This window comes from Eptesicus fuscus, chromosome 11, assembly GCF_027574615.1.
Source record: "Eptesicus fuscus isolate TK198812 chromosome 11, DD_ASM_mEF_20220401, whole genome shotgun sequence".
Lineage (NCBI taxonomy): Eukaryota > Metazoa > Chordata > Mammalia > Chiroptera > Vespertilionidae > Eptesicus > Eptesicus fuscus.
In genome coordinates this window covers 56,576,002-56,594,479 of record NC_072483.1, presented here as the reverse complement: position 1 = coordinate 56,594,479, position 18,478 = coordinate 56,576,002, and the positions used below count along the sequence as shown (strand labels likewise).

Below are 18,478 nucleotides of genomic sequence, written 5' to 3'. Positions count from 1 at the left end.
TGGTTATGTGCTCTTACTGCGTTTGTAATTTTATTTGGAATGTTTAGAGCATGGAACTCAGTCTAGCTCAGGAAGCAATGTTAAAAGCTTTGTTAAAAGCTAATAATATTTTATATTTCAGTTCTTTGAAATATCATTTTGGGGCTTTTTGTCTTTGTCACACTTTTATCCTTTATCAAAACATTCAATCAAAATTATTAATAAAAAGTAAAATTCAAGTATTCTACTTTAAAAAAAGGAGTCTTACTCATTATTATATAATAATTACATTATTAATTAAAATATAAATTTAATGATATACACAAATAATATTTTTAATTATTTTGTTTTGCCTTATTTTGTTTCCACTTGCATGTGTTCCTTAGGATATAAAATTTGGAATAGGAAGTCCTATTCTATTTTTTCTCAGTTTATTTTATGTCAAAGATTCAAGCTTATTTTATATCTAAAAAAGATATTTTCTCATTAGGAGTTTGATGCTAAGAACTTTCAGGCTTTTCACTGAAGTGAAATGTAGGCCTTTACTTCTAAAAACAGTGAGGTCAATTTCAAATTCAAGCTATTGCACAGAAAAATTTAATTTTAAAAGGGGAAATATCGCAATAGTAAGTAGGTTGTGGTATGTCTGAAAGTTGCCCAGAAGAATGTCAAACTAAGTTAGAAATAAGAAAATGAACTGATGACTGCAATGAGCTCCTTTTTATCTAAAATACCCCGGTTTGCCCACAATGATAGATCTATACATACAAAAGCCAAGCGACCGGAATGACTGGAATGACAGATTGCTATGATGCGCACTGCGGCCAGCCAACCCGCCCGGTGTGGGGCCGGCTGGCCAACTTCCTGCGGTCCCTCCCCGCAGCCAGCCTGGCCCAAATCGGCCCTGATTGGGGTGGGCTGGCCAGACCCCACCTGTACACAAATTTTAATAAGTACCCAGATAACAGAAATACATAGAGCACTGTCTTATGGCAATCAGAAAAAAAGCAGCTGGAATGTTGTAATGTAACGCTATGTGCTTATAATATGCTTGTAAATAATGCACTGGGGCCTTGTATAAAAAATGAGGAAAAGGAAGGCTAAGGCACAAGGTCCACTCTAAAATTAGTTTCCTTGTAGTCATTACATTCCACTTATGTTGAAATCTTACATGTAAGCCAAAATGGATTTTTGGATGAAGTGTGTAATTTTAAATGTTTTTGATAAGTCATGAACTGTTTGATTTTCAGTATTGACTACAAGTTACTAACTATTCCCTGATAGCTTATTGCAAAGGACAATAAATTTTAAGGGCATTACTGGGTAAACTGTTTACTTCTCAATTCAAAGGAAATGAAAAGAAAACTTAGTCCCTATTTATCTGGGCTCATATACTCATCAACTTAGAAGAAAGGTAAATGACCATTACAGGACAGATACTGCTATTATATAGCAGTATTGAACTCTTGTACTCCTATGTTCCTGTAAGAAGGCAGCCAAGTTGATTATACTAGTATACTCAGTTTTCTACTCTCACCATTTTACTGACTTTTTAAAAACAGATTCAGATAGTTTAAAGAGAGCAATTGGTCATTGGACAAGCACACTCAAGCTTTGGGACCTAAGTCTCAAAATCACGATTATGCAAAATTGTCTACCCACAGTCGTTAGCTGAGTGTGGTGCTAATTCACAGCATGTCTAGACTGAAAGAGGGACACAACCAGTTACAATCCACTGCTAATAAAATTTATCCTTGCTGAGATGATTCTAACTTTTTTCATCCTGTTCGTGTGCTGTAAAAGCCATTTTAAATCATCTTATAAATATTTAATGTAAGAGCTCCTGTGGTTCAATGGGCTATCATTTGTAACTATTTGTGAAATGTGAGGGAAAAGATAAACCTTCTGAAATAATCAGGTAAGTTTTAAGTGGTCTCTATTTTCCTTCCAGAGTAAGGGTTCCTCTTAGTCACTCTCTCAGATCTCCAGAGCCCTGTTCTTCAGTCCTGCTACCCAGAGAGGACTTAACTAACACCTGAAACGCATGGAAGGGCCTGCTGACACGATATTTCTTCTTCTAACTCATATTAAAATCTAATGACTCCATAATCCATTGCTTCAGGGCATGACAAGGTGACAGAAAGTCACTGACAATCAGTTGGAGCAAATGAGTCAATGGACCCAGTGACTTGTTACTTCTACTGGAGTCAAGCCTTCCAGTTGGAGTGGTTGATGAATGGTTCATAGGGAAAGGAAATTTGACCTGAGTCTAGGATGATAAGAGCAACTGCAATAGATGGAAAGGGAAGATGACATCCCAATATGCGTACAAATCATTCATATTGGTCAACTAGAATCCAAAGTTTTAAGCTGTTAGCCTTCCAACTAATGTTCTAAGTTAAGACAAGAATTGTTTTAATAAGTGTAGATATACAGGTAGGGAACCAGACATCCTATATAATAAAGAGCTAATATGCAAATAGTCATCACGCCCTCGCACCCTCCTGCCCTCGCACCGGGGCTGCGGGACCTGAGGCCGGGCCAGGGGACCTGAGGCTGCACCACCTGCCTGGTGGGACTTGACAGGGGACCTGAGGCCGGGCCAGGGGACCTGAGGCTGCACCCCCTGCCCAGTGCCAGGCCAGGGGACCTGAGGTTGTGCCCCCTGCCTGTTGGGGCTTAACAAAGGACCTGAGGCTGTGCCCCCCACTCAGCAGGGCTTGACAGGGTACCTGAGGCTATGCCCCCTGACCAGTGCCAGGCTGGGGGACCTGAGGCTGCACCCCCCATCCTGCGGGGCTTGATAGCGGTGGGGCCAGCCGGGTCTGGGTCTCGCTCAATTTCGAGGCATGCGCAGGTGGGCAGGCACTTGACTCTGGGTCCCAGGGCGCAACCCAGACTCTGACAGGAGGGAGATTGTCATATACATTTTACTAATTTTCTTTTCTTTCATCTCTGACACTTCTATTATAGAGAAAGGGCAACTAGCAATATTAAAATATTTTCTCTAATTAACACTTTAAGCGCCCAGACTGTTTTGTCTTCTGACAAAAAGTATAGTGTCAGTCATCAGTGGCTGACAGGATGCTTAATGTGTTAATTCCCCTTTAATGTGCACAAATTTTGTGCACCAGGCCACTAGTAAATAAATAGCAGGGTCTAACTCTAAGAAGGAAATAATGCTTGAGATTTATTTTTCTGTTTGATTATCTGAATTTTTGCTTATATAATAAAAAAATTAAGTATTAAAGTCATCTTATTTAATACATTATCAAAGAAAAGAAAAAGGAAATGGTATAAAATTGACACTCCAAGACAATATCACTTACATTGGAATAGAATAAAAGAAAGAACATTCTGGTATCACATCAAATAGAACCTCGTGTGGCTAAGTTACAATGAAGAACTTGCTTATTATTACTTCCATGAGAAAGATAGAAATAAAACAGCAAGAGTATGATGTTGCTTATATGTAGAAAGAAAAATGTATTAATATAGTGGGAAGTCCATTGACTTTGGATAGACAACTATGTTTAAATTTCAGAATTACTTACTAGCTTCTTGAGCAGCTCACCTATCACCCTCCTTCTGTAAAATGAAAATAATATTCATCTCACAGCATTTTGAGGATTTATATTATAGGTGAAATAGGTTCGCAAACTGTCCATATATATATATATATAAAAGCCTAAACAACCGTCCAACTATTCGACTGTCTGACCAGTAGCTATGATGTGCAATGACCACCAGGGAGCAGATACTCCAACTGGTTGCTGTGACACACACTGACTACCAGGGGGAAGATGCTCAGTGCAGGAGCTGTGGTGACTAGGCAGCTGTGGTTCTCGGGTGACGTGCCCAGAACCAGAGAGGAGGGAGCCCGATTCTGGGGTGTGTCACCGGAGAACCTCCCTTTCGCAATCCAGGACCCCTCGGGGATGTCAGAGAGCTGGTTTCGGCCCGATCCCTGCAGGCCAAGGGACCCCACTGGTACATGAATCCATGCACTGGGCCTCTAATAAAACTATAGAAGCTAAGATAAGTTACTGTTAAACTCTTCACATTTGCCTTTGAGCTTATATTATTTTTAAAGTTATTTTATTTGTAGCTTAGAGGCATTTTTCTTTTATGTACTAAATGTATCTCAAAATATGTATTAACTAGAGGCCCAGTGCATGATTGAATCATGCACGTGTAGGGTCTCCTACACGCTTTCGCTTTCGATCACGGGGGAGCTGGGTGCCTGTCCGCTGGTGCACCAGGCCTTTCAGAAGCCTTTGCCACGCCGGAGGCTTCTGAAAGGCCTGGTGCCTGAGCGGACAGGCAACCAGCTCCCCCACTTTTGCTTTTGATCACTGGTGCACCAGGCCTTTCAGAAGCCTCCGCCCCATCGGAGGCTTCTGAAAGGCCTGGTGCCTGAGTGGACAGGCACCCAGCTCCCACACTTTTGCTTTCCATCTCAGGGGAGCTGGGTGCCTGTCCGCTGGTGCACCAGGCCTTTCAGAAGCCTCCACCCCACCGGAGGCTTCTGAAAGGCCTGGTGCCTGAGCGGACAGGCACCCAGCTCCCACGCTTTTGATGGTCCGCGGTGGGACGTGAGCTCGCTGCCCCAGAGGCCCCTTCTGTGCCGCAGCACAGCCATGGCGCAGACGCTGAGCTCGAGCCGCCGCTGGCGACACGAGCTCAGCGTCCCGCCGGCCCAATTGGCCACCCCGGCCACCCTGAGTCCCGCCCCCCCCCTGCGCCTCCTGGCCAATCGCGGGCATAGCGAAGGTATGGTCAATTTGCATATTTGTCTATTATTAGGTAGGATATGTTCCTTGTACTGTAACTGTCCATATAAACAGTACAGCTGGTGTTGGTCTTGACTCCAACTATGGCTGTGAACTATAAAACTACAGTTTGAAAATATATTTGACTATCTCCAAGACCTTAAGCAAAAAGTGCCCTTTATTGGCTTAGTAAAGCAAGAATTCTGGGCTATTCACCAAGTAAAATGACCTGTGGTAGAATTTGAGATGAGATATTCTAGCTCAGTCATTCATGACATTTTCCTTCACTGAAAAGTGATGGTGAATAGCTCTCTGGCATTATTTCTTGAAAATCCTTTAATCACTGGGGCAAGTGGGCAGTGCTTAGGATCCATGAAGGGAGAATGGATAATCCTTTGAAAAGCAAATCCAGTCTGAGTCTGTCCTGCTTGATCTGAAATCCCTGGACATATGGCAAACGAGCAAGATTCCTGTATTGAGCTTTAGAATCCTCAGCCAAAACTAGAGGAAATAGAAAAGTCTAATGAACAAAATGAACTGACAAGCAAAATAGAGACAGACTTGCCCTAACCGGTTTGGCTTAGTGGATAGAGCATCAGCCTGTGGACTGAAGGGTCCCAGGTTCGATTCTAGTCAAGGGCATGTACCTTGGCTGCAGACACATCCCCAGTAGGGGGTGTGCAGGAGGCAGCTGATCGATGTTTCTCTCTCATCGATGTTTCTAACTATCTATCCCTCTCCCTTCCTCTCTGTAAAAAATCAATAAAATATATTTTTAAAAAACTTTAAAAAATAGAGACAGACTCATAGATAGAGGCAGGCTGACAGCCATTGGGGATGGCAGGGGGGTGCTGCGGGTGTGTGGAGAAATTAAGCAAAAAAGAAAAAGAAAAGAGAAAAAAAATCATGGACATGGACAACAATGTGGTGATTGTGGGGGTGGGGGCATGGTAGGGAGGACAGTGTAGGAGGGATAAGTGGTGATGGAAGGAGACTTGACTTGGGGTACAGATGATGTGTTGTGGAATTTTGTACAACTGAAACCTGTATAATTTTGTTAACCAGTGTCACCTCAATACATTCAATAAAAAGAGAGGGGGGGGGGGATTAGGGCCCTAGCTGGTTTTGCTCAGTGGATAGAGCATTGGCTTGCAGACTAAAGGGTCCCGGGTTTGATTCTGGTAAAGAGCACATGCCCAGGTTGCAGGCTTCATACCCAGGAAGGGGCATGCAGGAGGCAGCCAATCAATGATTCTCTCTCAACATTGATGTTTCTATCTCTCTCCCTCTCTGAAATTAATAAAAATATATTTCTAAATAAAAAGAAGAAAAAGAAAGAAAGAAAGAAATTAAGCCAGGTCAAAAGTAAAAAATAAATAAATAAATGAAGCAGTAATGTTAACCATAATCTAACATAATTATTTTCCTTTGCTCTGTTCATTTTTTTCCTTTAATTAAATCTTAGCTATGGTACAATTATCAACAATTTGTGTAATAAATGTTCCACAGACTATGTAGGAAATGACTGAATGACTTAAAGCAAAAAATTATAATGATGTGCAGATTGTGAGGAAATATTTGAGCTTCTCATGAGAAGACCTCATGTGCCTTATCATAGCTAATTGAAAGCTAGGACAGGTAAATTATAGAATACAAATTAAAGGTCATAACAAACCAATTATGAAAAGTAAATCTTCCCTAGTGAATCACCCATATATAATTAAGACTGCCAAAGCCTCTCACATAAACCAGAGTGGGACAAGAATAAATCCACTATCAATAGGATTGCTGGCATACATCATCTTGCTTGATTCTAGCATAATCTGATATCATGCTCTGTGCTTCATGTGGGAACTAAAGCTCAGATATTCAGATACACCATGTTATTCTAAGGTTAGGGCTCTTAGTTCTTCACAAAGCTAACTCCCAGTGTTAAAGTCAAGGGGAAGCAGTTTGGAAGTTACTATATGAGTTTGGAATAAAGCAATAGTGCCCTAGACTGAGCAGCCAATAAAAATATTGCATCCTCCACATGGACCACAGGGCCCATTACAATGCCATACCTACACAGAGCCAGGGCACTCCTATATGCCATCTGCCTGGGTCCTGGGGGCATTTTAATTTAAGCCCTTGGTAAATTCTGCCCCCAAATGTGCCTGGAATTGTTGAAAAAGTCAAAGTCATAACTAGAAAAGGATGGAAGAAAAGGTAGAAAATCCCAAAACTTTCAGACTTGCTCCTGAGCAATCTATATATATAAAAGCCTAAGTGACCGAACAACTGGTCACTATGATGCACACTGACCACCAGGGGACAGACGCTCAACACAGGAGGTGTCTCCTAGTGGTCAGTGCACTCCCACAGCCAACCTCCCGTGGCTGGCCAACCTCCCATGGTCCCTCCCCCAGGCCGGCTGGCCCCGATCAGCCCCAATTGGGACTAGGCGAGACGGCCCCAATCGCCCTGATCACTGACCAGGCCGAGGGACCCCACCTGTGCATGAATTCATGCACCAGGACTCTAGTTCTAAAATAAAGAAATATGGAAATAACATTTCTCTGTTAATTACATAACTTGGAGAGATTTTTTGTTAGAGGTCACCAAGTACCACTAATTTACTGTTTTTCTTGAATATGACTATGATCCAGAAAGAATTAGAAAGAGCTGTTAGTAGCTTTTTAAATCTTAAATTTAAAGCTGAATGTGCCCTTAAACTCCCCAGAACAGCTGACAATGTTGTGGTCCATGTGTATTATTATGCAGACACAAAAATTAACATCTACTAGTAAACATAAAATAGACTCTTTCTAAAGAATATATCTTATATTTAGTGAAATATGGTAGTGTTAGAGAAAAAAAACATGCATTTCACAGTCACAAGAACCTAGGTTTCTCACATAATGGAACTTAGGAGGCTGAGCCACTTTGCCTGGGTTGCACAGGTAGTGTGCAGCCCACTGAGATCCATATCCAGACCTGAGTGATTTCAACACCTCTGCTTCTAAGTACTACATGCCTGCCTCCCCGAAATAATACTTGCCACTTATCAAGCATATAGTCTTTGCACTGTGCTTTACATTATAATCGAATCCTGCAGCAGGTATTTATGTACTGAATTATGTTTTGTATTTTTGCCTATTTTATCCTCTAGGGCCATGGTCGGCAAACTGCAGCTCGTGAGCCACATGCGGCTCTTTGGCCCCTTGGAGTGTGGCTCTTCCACAAAATACCATGGCCTGGGCAAGTCTATTTTGAAGAAGTGGCGTTAGAAGTTTAAGTTTAAAAAATTTGACTCTCAAAAGAAATTTCAATCGTTGTACTGTTGATATTTGGCTCTGTTGACTAATGAGTTTGACGACCACTGCTAGAGTCTAGAGGATTGAACACTGTGCTTTAATCAGAGTAAGTGCCCAAAATGTTAATGGATGGTAATTGGATTTAAGGATCTATTTTGTATCCATTTAAATTTAATAACCCATAGAATTTACTCTGCTAGATATTCACTCTGCCAGTTTGAATAGATATATCTACTCTATTAGTTTGGAATAAATAATAAAATTTTAGTTCTGACTCCAATCCTTAAAGGCTTTAAGCAAGAAGACCAAAATGCATCATACAAATGTCTTCTAGACCAGTGAGCATAATAAATAAGTGCTTCTGTGTCTTGGCCAGAATTCATCTTACTGGTCAGAGAAGCTGGGATTTCTATCATTACAATTGCATCCTGGTTCATCCAGACATACATATTATTCCCTGCTACCTAGAACACATGTTCCTGGAGGATTTAGAATAAGAATTTGATAAATATTTATTGAATTGAATTGAATGTATAAGCCAATGAATAGTTTCAAGTGTTAGGGATGGCAGGAATGCATTGGAATAACAAAGCCAGACAATGGATCAGATTAGTCAGGAAAACTTTTACAATATAAGTGAATCTCATGCTACAATTTAAATAAAAGAAATTGGTGGAAAACATGAAGACTGATTTACACAAATGAGCCTGTCTAGACTTAATCTTAAGAGCTGGCAAAGAACCAAACGAAGGAACTAAAGAAAGAAAGCTTAGCCAGAATATAGCACAGAGATTGGTATGGAAGGAAGTGAGAACAAGTGGGATCAAATATAAGTGACCAAAATGAGTATTTGATAGATATCTCTAAAGGATTTTTATACTCAATATTCAACCTTCTTTCTTTCCACATACTATTAGAATATGAATTTCCATTTTGGTCACACACAAATCTGCCACAAAGATCTCTAACGCTTGCAATAGTATTTTCATAACTTTATAGACATCAATGTCATGCCTATTTTAATAACTGTAAAGGGCATGTATTTCATGAAAATTATATTTGTAACCATGCTCAGCTGAACAAATACTACAGTATGAGACACATAACATGTCCTTAATTGTGCATTATCCTGATGCATTAGAGAGTATGGTACATCTTTTTTCTTATCAAAACCCCCCATCTCTTGGGGATACTGTTGGACACTGCCTAATGCAGTCAGAATTGGAAAAGAGCTGAGCTATCTTCCAATAAGAAATGCAGGCTTTGGGAGAACTCAGCTTTTCTCAGGGGGTTGCATGTCTTCAGTATTACTTGATTGCAGGCACTATGCTATGCACTGTCTCATGCCTCAATACCCTATTTGGGAAAGGAGGAAACCAAGCCCATAGACATTAAGTACACACCTAACGACTCACCACTGGTGACTGGGAACGCTGGCCTTCTAAACCCGGTCTTACTCCAAAGCCAGTGCTTTACCTATTACAAATACTGCCTCTCTATATCATACAAAAGTACCAGAGAGTTATTTTCATCTGTTATGTCCAAAACATGAAAAATGAAGTGAATTGACCCTACCACAATTCTGTCATATTTCACTAATCTATTTTGAGTTAAAATCAATATAAAGGTTAAAAGTATATGATATTATTCAAAATGAGCAAAAGTAGTAATCATGCTGAAATAAAGTAGAACTATTTCATAGTTTTATAACTGATCCTTTCATTATTTCCATTTATTTAAAGAGTAGACTAGTTCGTTATATTTAGAGTATAGCAAATTTTGGCATGACTAAGAACTAGAAACTCATCTTTGGCTCGCAACTATTCCAACTGATTGGGCTATTTGGCTGAACAGATTAAATAGCTATGGGAAAATATGTCAATCAATTGTATCTCTGAAAGCTACATGCATCACTTGTCTTTATATCATTTAGCATGGTTTGGCATTCAATAACTCATAAAAATAAATGCTGAGGAGAAAAATACAATTTTTCCTGAAATTCCTTAGAAATTGATACCAGTTGACTCTTGAATGATCTTCAAACATTGACATTTCTTTGTTTTGACTGTCATTAATACTAAGAAGGAAAAATAAAAGCTGAACAATCAATAGGGATTGTGGATCAGAATGAATTACAACCACATTCTCAGAGAAGAAAACCTAGAATGAAACAAAACTCCCTGGACGATGGGTCCAGTACAGATTTTACTTGAACACATTTGATTGGAGGTCCCTGAGGGTGACAGGCATCTGCAGGTCTGGGCTTATGATGTCTTACCCATCATTAAGAGTCCCAGGAAAATCTTCAGTGTGATTTCTGGAGCGTGCACTCAAGGTGCTCACTGCCTTTTGATCACAAATCATACCTTTTGTTACACAGAGAGACTCCATGAAAAGAGATTGTGTGCATATGAATGCCCTAACACTAGAAATAAATCTCCGTTTTAACTCCATTGACCCTGCAAAACCTCCCAACAACAGAAATTCCTGGAACCTATCTCTCTGTTTGAACAACTCAATCTGAGTCCAGCACTATTCTCTAGATACCATCCAATGTCTCTCAGGATTATAAATACAAAGCCTTCAAAACCTCATTAGTTAACTTAGTGTTAGAGTTCTAAAATGCAAGCTTCATTTACTAGTAGAAAGTCATATGCTACATCCAGAAGGGACTATGGATTCTTTTTCAGTGTGTAGACCTGAATAGCACAGTCAATTTGAAAGCCCAGTTCTTTCTACTGACTGCACTTACTATCAAGATTGAAGAGAGACAATATGATATTTAATTCATATAACTCATATGAACTAATGTCTAGGATCCTGATCTATATAAGAAAATGTTTTTATTCCTCAGTTCTAAGAATATTTAGAGCTAACAGTGCCAAAGGGAAAGCCAATAGCCCCAAAATGTGGCTGTGATAGAAAGTGCAATAAATATCATCCCCAAAACATTTTACATTATATTTCTGGTCTCATTTTTTAGATGTACAGAAAGATTTTAAATGATGCCAAAACTTCTGGGTACTTACCCAAATATTCACTAAGCTCCAGGACTTTTTTGGTTCACTGGTATTTAACAGGCATCAGGTCCATTAAATTTAATTGTAACCATATTGTCTCTGCTTAACTGTAAGTGGAAAAGAATGGGTGCCATAAACTTTAATAGTCAGAAGGCCTGGTCTAGGCTGGCTTTTTACTGGAAGAGTGTGCACAGCTCTGGGTTCCAAAGGCCAACAGACAAGGATATTTTAGATACAGTTCACTCAAGCCTTATAGGGGCCTGGGAATATTCATTCAGAAGAGAAAATTATAAAGACTATCCTCTATAATAAAAGCCTAATATGCTAAGTGTCCAGTCATCCAGTCATCCGTTCAACCAATCAAAGCATAATGTGCTAATGATATGCTAAGGCCGTTCAACCAGTCACTATGACGTGCACTGACCACCAGGGGGCAGATGCTCCAACTGGTAGATTAGCTTTTTGCCGGGGTCTGGCAGATTAGAACTAAGTAAGACAGGGCCAGACACACCCTGGAGCTCTCCCATAGTCCCTCCCTAGCCGGCCAGCCTCCCACATCTCTCCCTGGCCCTGATCGTGTACCGGTGGGGTCCCTCGGCCTGGCCTGCACCCTCTTGCAATCCGGGACCCCTCAGGGAATGTCAGAAAGACAGTTCTGGCCCGATCCCGCAGATCAGGCCAAGGGACCCCACTGTGCACGAATTCGTGCACCAGGCCTCTAGTTTGTATATATTTAAAAAGGTGAGTAAATAAACTTTCATTGAAGACAGTAAATAAAGAGTTACTTTAGAATGAAGTGTGGCATTACTCAAGTTTGGTGTAACAAACTAATTTTCTAACAACCAAAATTATTGGATCTAGAATTGGAAAATTGGGGTAACTATGGATTCTTCTCTGAGATATATAAAATGGAGTGAGTTTCTGGAACTTGGATTCATTTATGTATCTTTCATGAAGATGTGTGGTTAGATTAGGTATTTTCTGAAGTTCTATTCCAATTCTAGATTTCTAGTACTGGTAACCAAATATATATTTTCTCATAATTCTACTTAAAGACAAGTATGTTTAAGTAAATACGGAAATGTGATGAAATAAATTGAAGAAAGTGGCATTGCACTTATTTCTGAATAGAGAAAATGTATGAGTAGTCATCCCTCTAAATAAAAACACAGGAACCAAACTATTTAACTACATATTTTCCAAGAGTAAAAGCAAAGAGCACACAGTACAAGAATAGACAATGAGCTCTACCGTATGGCCTCAGAGGGCTTATTGTAAATAGGCCCTTAACAGAAAATGAACTAAAAATCCGTTTTCTACAAGGTCACTCACATTATTAGCCCCAAAAAAACCTTTTTAAAAGGTGAAAGTTTTCTTTTGCGCTTCTCTGCCCCCAGATCTCAAGTTTCCAGTATCTTTTTATTGCCTCTGGCTGTTCAGAGTCATTCCTAGGAGCAAGCACATAGTCCCTGCCCTCTCCACCCTAAACACCCTTTGCTATTACATTTTTTTAGGCATGATGTTTTCAATTTAAAAAATTTTTGTACTGTTTTCCATTATTTTGAGTTAAACTGATGAATCTATGCCAGAGGATGATAGATCCTTAACAGATTACTATCTGTTGCTGTAGGGCTTCTCCTGCTGAGAACCCTAGGCTACTGGTTAGAAAGGGATTGACAGGCATTTTGTTGCCCCTGCAATCCTACCAGTCAGGTGCCCCCTTCACCTATGTGTTTAGACCGGCGTAGATGAACTAGCAAACAATCTGGATTTACATGTTTGAAACATCTTTCTGTTCTCTTTCTCCTCTATCAAATATAAATAGAATGTATATGTATTTCTAAATTTAAAATTAAATCTTTCAATTATTATTTTATTATTGATTATTTCTGCAAACTTTTAAAAAATATTTTTTTTTATTGATTTTAGAGAGGACAGGAGAGGGAGAAAGAGAGAGAAAAATCAATGATGAGAGAGAATCATTGATTGGCTGCGTCCTACATGCCTCCTACTGGAGATCAGGCGAGCAACCCATCATGTGCCCTGACCGGGAATCAAACCGTGACCTCCAGGTTCATAGGTTGATGCCCAAGCCCTGAGCTACACTGGCTGGGATGCAAACTCTTGAAAAGGTTAAAAATAAGCTACGTTTAACTCACTTAACAGGGATTGCAATACACCGATCTAATCATATAAATTGAAAAGGTTTGTTAATTATGACTCTATATGGAAAATTTAATTTTCTTTGCTTCATTAATTGACAATAAAGAAAGGCTTTTCAGGGATTTTAAACAGCACTAATGACATTTGATTCCAAGAACATTCACTTGTTTCCTGAGCAATTTCAATAAATTAAAGAGATTTGTTTAGTTTGCCAGGATTTAAAGCTGCAATCAATTTTTATTTGTCAAAGAACATATTGCTATATTGAGAGCTAAAAAAAGCAATTGCTTAAAAAAAGGTCATTTAACACTTAACAAGGTTTTTGTTGTTGCTGCTGTTATTTGTCTTGGTTTGTTTGATAGAGAGTGTTCAAGTAACATTTGGAACATAAGGAATTGTTGGGTAGGGCAGAAATATTGATACAAATCATATTATGAAGATCACCAATGAGATCTAGTTTTTATATCTTAACCTTAAATATCATGTGCAAAGTTTATATTTCAGAACACATAAGCTAATGACACCTAACATTTGTTGCACTTTGCAATTTTTAAAGCGTGTTTACATTAATTCTTTCAATCATTACAACAACTCTGTGACTTAGGAAGGATGGACTTTATAATCCCTATTTTATAGATGAAAAAATAATGCTTGTAGATATTGTCCCTTACCCAAGAACACATGTCTAATAAAAACTAGCATCCAGGGTTGGTTGGGTTTCATATGATGTTCTTTTGTTGCTGTTTGTTTTGTCCTTAGACTTATTTCCTCAATAATCATGGTTCTAGATCATTTTTACTGAGAAAACTATATAAGCATTTGGGTTTTTGCTGCAAGAACCGATCAATAGTTCAAATCTCTGGTTGCCATACCCATTGCTATACACAGCCAAAGACTGACATGACAGTCCTTGTAAACTATTCTCATTTCCAAAAGGAGGATGAAGACTCAGGGAGATGACATTACTAAAACCACACAGTTCTCTGTGAGATGCTATTTGCATCTAAGTCTTCTCCAAAGGTGCTTATAAAAAGAGAAAATGATGGAGTCTATAAGGGAACTAGCACACTGCCATCTAGTGATTAGGAGGTCTGATAAGAAAAGGTTTCTAGAGAAAATATAAATTTTGTTCACAGGGACATTAAAATATAATTCCTAATCTAGTAAATAAAGTGGTCTAGAGACAACGTACTTATTTAAAGGTTGAGTTTGCTTGTCAATAGGACCTGAATGTCTAGTCACATTTACAGAGCCTTCACTGTGTATTGCAAACTGAAATTTGTAAGGCCAGAATCATGCCATAGGAAATGCATGGGCTCTAGAATCAGAATGATCTGTGTTTGTCTGTGTAATTTGTCACTTCCAGTGGAAGAAATTCTGCAAAAATCACCTCACCTCTCTGATACAGACTTTCCTCAACTATAAATGGCAAATATTTGGCATTCAAGAAGCTATAGTTACTATTTCCGGAGCTTGAATGAGTTCCCTGGCTATATTATGTTCAAACAGTAACAATACCTGCAGAATTCTGAAAGCTGCTCTTTAGTAGTCAAAGGACATCTAGAAATCAAGATGGGCAATCCTTAACAAGGTTGGCATAGGGAGGTAAGTTCTAGGACATTATGGAAAAGTCTGCCACTATGAACAAAGACAGTGATGAAAAATTGCTATAAAATTACCTCCGATCTGAGATTTCATTATTATATTTACTCACTTGTATTTATTTGTAAACTATGAGTGCATATCATCTGCACCTCTTATTCATCCAAATATAAGTTAGCATTTTTAAGTGAGATAATATATTTCAAAATGATTTTAAAATGCTACAGTACTTTAAAATTGTAGGATCAAATTATGAGTCTTTGTTTTCAGCAGAAATAAATGTGCTTGCTTTTTTGTGTGTTTTTTTTAAATATGTTTTTATTGATTTTGTTAGAGAGAGGAAGCAGAGGGAATGAGAGATAGAACATTGATGAGAGAAAAACATCATCGATCGGCTGCCTCCTGCATGCCTCCTAGAGGGGATGGAGCCCGAAAACCAGGCATGTGCCCTAATTGGGAATTGAACCAGTGACCTCTTGATTCATGGGTCAACACAACCACTGAGCCACACAGGCCAGGCTTCTTATTTGTTTTTTTATCAGCTAGCCACATTCCTATTTTTGGACCCAATGATAAATATTCTATTAGATTTTTACCTTCTTTTCTTATGTATATTTCTCTAATAAGAAAGGAATCTGAAAAAGCCAGTCTGTTTTGTCCTAATATTCTTAAAACATCACTTACTACAACCTATCCTTAGACTTGTTTCCACTATTCAAACTCCTTTTGTCCATCCTTATTGTTTATTCCTACAAAAATCCAACACCAAGTCCTGCCTGGATACCAATTAATCCCATGACCTTTGCTGTCTTACGTTACTAGAAAAAGCCACTTAAATATGAAATTAAAATCACCTCCATATAATAAGTAAATAATGTTTGTGTATTGCAGATCATTGTTCTCTATCAGAAATAATAATCAGCTTCACTTTTTACAGGAAATGGAAAATAAAACCTCAACAAATGGATGCAATCCTTCAGAATGGCTCTCAAATGGACAGAGATGAAAATTGATCTGGTTACTTGTCAATTGCATTATTCAGAGATGACATCATCAGCAAAGCTATAGCCAACGCTGGCTCATTGCCCACCCCATGACAACCTTTCATAGATAAAAAACCTATTCTGTAAAGATATAAGCATCTCAAGAGCTGTAATTTGAGCTTTGAAACCTAATTAAATAACTTTCTACCAGCCTCATTAATAAGCACGAAATCAAATTCTATAAAAACACCTGAACACAGGACAGTGAACGCTAACAAAACATTTCATAGCATATCACCATCACCAATGTGTTATTCTAAAAGGAAAGCAGGCTGTTGGCTAAGACAGTTTCTATATTTATTTCTGGTTTTGTTTATGATCCATTGCAGAGATGAACTTGTTAGATGGTTGCTAATTGAAATGCAGAACTAAAGTCTTTTGGCAATGAAATGCTCTTTGATCTTATTCTAACAATTCTATTCTGTTCCATCAGCGAGCGTGAAACACAACATGCTTCTTTACCTGGGGGGTTATGTTCATTGAGAATCACAAGCGATGCCGGTGTAGGTCTTCTTTTCCTGATCTGTGAACAACAAAGGCCCAGCTGAGGTCAGTGGGAGTCAGACCCTGCTCCAGGCTACCCTGCAGCTTGCAAAGCTGTCCCATCCTCATCTTTCCCAACATACAAAAGCGGATATCTGGAGGGCACACAGTAGGTGCTCCTTAAATTTATATTGAAATATAGAAAGTCAGACAGTAGAACTGTCATATATGAGTATCACCTTTGTTTACCAAAAAGCTACACTTCCACAAAAAAGAAGTAGTTGTATACAATCAAATGATGCCCCCGAAAATTAATATGCACTGAAGGTAGAGGGATGACTTGCTAATTTCATAATATTAATGATGCTTTCAAGATCCAGTGTCCTTATTTCTAAATGAGAGAAGCTTAGAAAACTCAAATTTCTAGTAGGTTAAATTTAACAGCATGAGTTTTTAATTTTAATTAATATTATAAGTTTTTCTTACTTTCTAGTATAGTATTTAGAATAAATCAATGAATAAAAAATAAATATGGATTTTATGAGAGTATGTTATTCATTTAAAACTAATTGGTTTAGTGTGTGGGTTTTTTCTTAATTTAAGTTATAGGATTATATTATGATTGGAATTTCTAATATGTTCATGATTCCTTGAATTTATAGGTAAATTCCTAAAGTATATATCAGTAGGAGAGTAGGCAAAATTTACCAATGACATTTTGCCCAAGATAGAACCAATGCCTCATTCAACACAGATACATGTTCAAGGTTCTATTTAACTGGCCCAAGTCTGGGTGAATCTACTTCAACCTCATAGAAAAATATGAGTCTCAGATTTAATAATTGTTTTTAAAGCTTGGTATATAATATTTGGTAAAAGATTCAGGGATAACTTGGGTTTTAAGAAATTAATGAATTAAGTTGATGACCCTGTAAATTTCTTTGCTTTTGCCTCCTTGCTGCTACAATTTTACCACAAATGATATTTTAAGTGATTCTGAATATGAAAGGCAATACTACAGATATAAACCAATCACATGTGAGAAAGTCAGAGACAGAGAGACAAAGAGAGACAAAGAGAAAAATACATATAGACATAGTATAGATGGAAAAGGAATTTAAGAAATGTTAAAATACTATCTTTAATATCTGAATAAAATGTTTTTTAAATTATACATATACCTACACATCCTATCTATCATATGTTACATATATTTATAATTACTGTTCTGGATATATAATAAAAAAATTAAAATAAAATATTAAGTGTATAATCTGAAATTATTCCAAAATTTAATGCTTTCATTGTTAAATGAATCTTTATTATCTTTTTATTTCATAAATAATGAAATAAAAGGTTGTTAAATTTTAGAATTTATTTTTAAGTTTCTCTAAATGTTGAACCTGTTATTTTAATAAGCAAAAGCAAAGCTATTTTCGGATTCAAATCTGAATTGCTAATATAACCATTTTTCCCTAACAGATGCTAATTTTGCATTACATAAAACGCTGCATTTTAACCAATAGTTCACCCAGTGCAACTCAAATACAAGTGCATATGGCAACCAATTTATTTCTCATTCATGTGTCCTGGAAATCCACGAAGTTGGGCAAATGTAAGAAGCCTTCAGTTAATAACAAGAATGTATGTCCATGTTACTTTATATCCAACAACTGGTCCCCACCCAATTCTGCTCACCTGCTCCGCCGCTTCGGGTGCAATCTGACTCTGGAACAAAGGCACAGCAAATTGTATCTTTTTGGGACTGTTGGGCTCCATGGTAATGATGAGAATTAGTCAGACACGTGAAGGACTCAGAAGGACTAACCCCAAGTGGTGTCTGGGATGTGTTTCCTCGGGCACACTCCACCAGCCACACAGAGCGCTTCGTAATAAATAGCTGTAATTCCAGCGTGAGCAAGTGAAGATGCCGAGGTCTGAGCAACTCCCTTTAAAATCCACACTGATGTCTGGTTTGTTCCCTCACCAACCTCTCGGATCTTCTCAGCACAAGACAGAAAGGAATAATAAGCTAATTGTATGCCTCTTCACTAATACACATGCCAAACATTCACTCAGCAGCTAATTGAAAATGCAATGCTAGCCTTGAAGGACTCACT

At 38.3% G+C, this 18,478-nt stretch overlaps 1 protein-coding gene and 1 long non-coding RNA gene across 3 annotated transcripts in view; one reads left to right on the top strand and one right to left on the bottom strand.

Annotated features, from left to right (window-relative positions):
* Window positions 1-15,995, top strand: part of LOC129150719 (uncharacterized) — a 37,361-nt gene extending 21,366 nt beyond the window's left edge. Inside the window, exons 4-5 of the long non-coding RNA XR_008557452.1 lie at window positions 14,597-14,835; window positions 15,770-15,995. This is a non-coding gene — a long non-coding RNA (uncharacterized LOC129150719). The remainder of the gene's footprint in view (window positions 1-14,596; window positions 14,836-15,769) is intronic.
* PPP1R1C (protein phosphatase 1 regulatory inhibitor subunit 1C) overlaps window positions 1-18,270 on the bottom strand; it is a 113,079-nt gene extending 94,809 nt beyond the window's left edge. Inside the window, exons 1-2 of one of the 2 annotated variants that reach the window (XM_054723216.1) lie at window positions 18,057-18,270; window positions 16,338-16,419 (exon numbers count right to left, since the gene is read on the bottom strand). In XM_054723216.1, coding sequence (XP_054579191.1) covers window positions 16,338-16,419; window positions 18,057-18,137 — 163 coding nt within the window. In that variant the 5' untranslated portion in view covers window positions 18,138-18,270. The remainder of the gene's footprint in view (window positions 1-16,337; window positions 16,420-18,056) is intronic. The other variant, XM_008138497.3, reaches the window with a different exon arrangement.
* Between the last annotated feature and the right edge of the window lie 208 nt (window positions 18,271-18,478).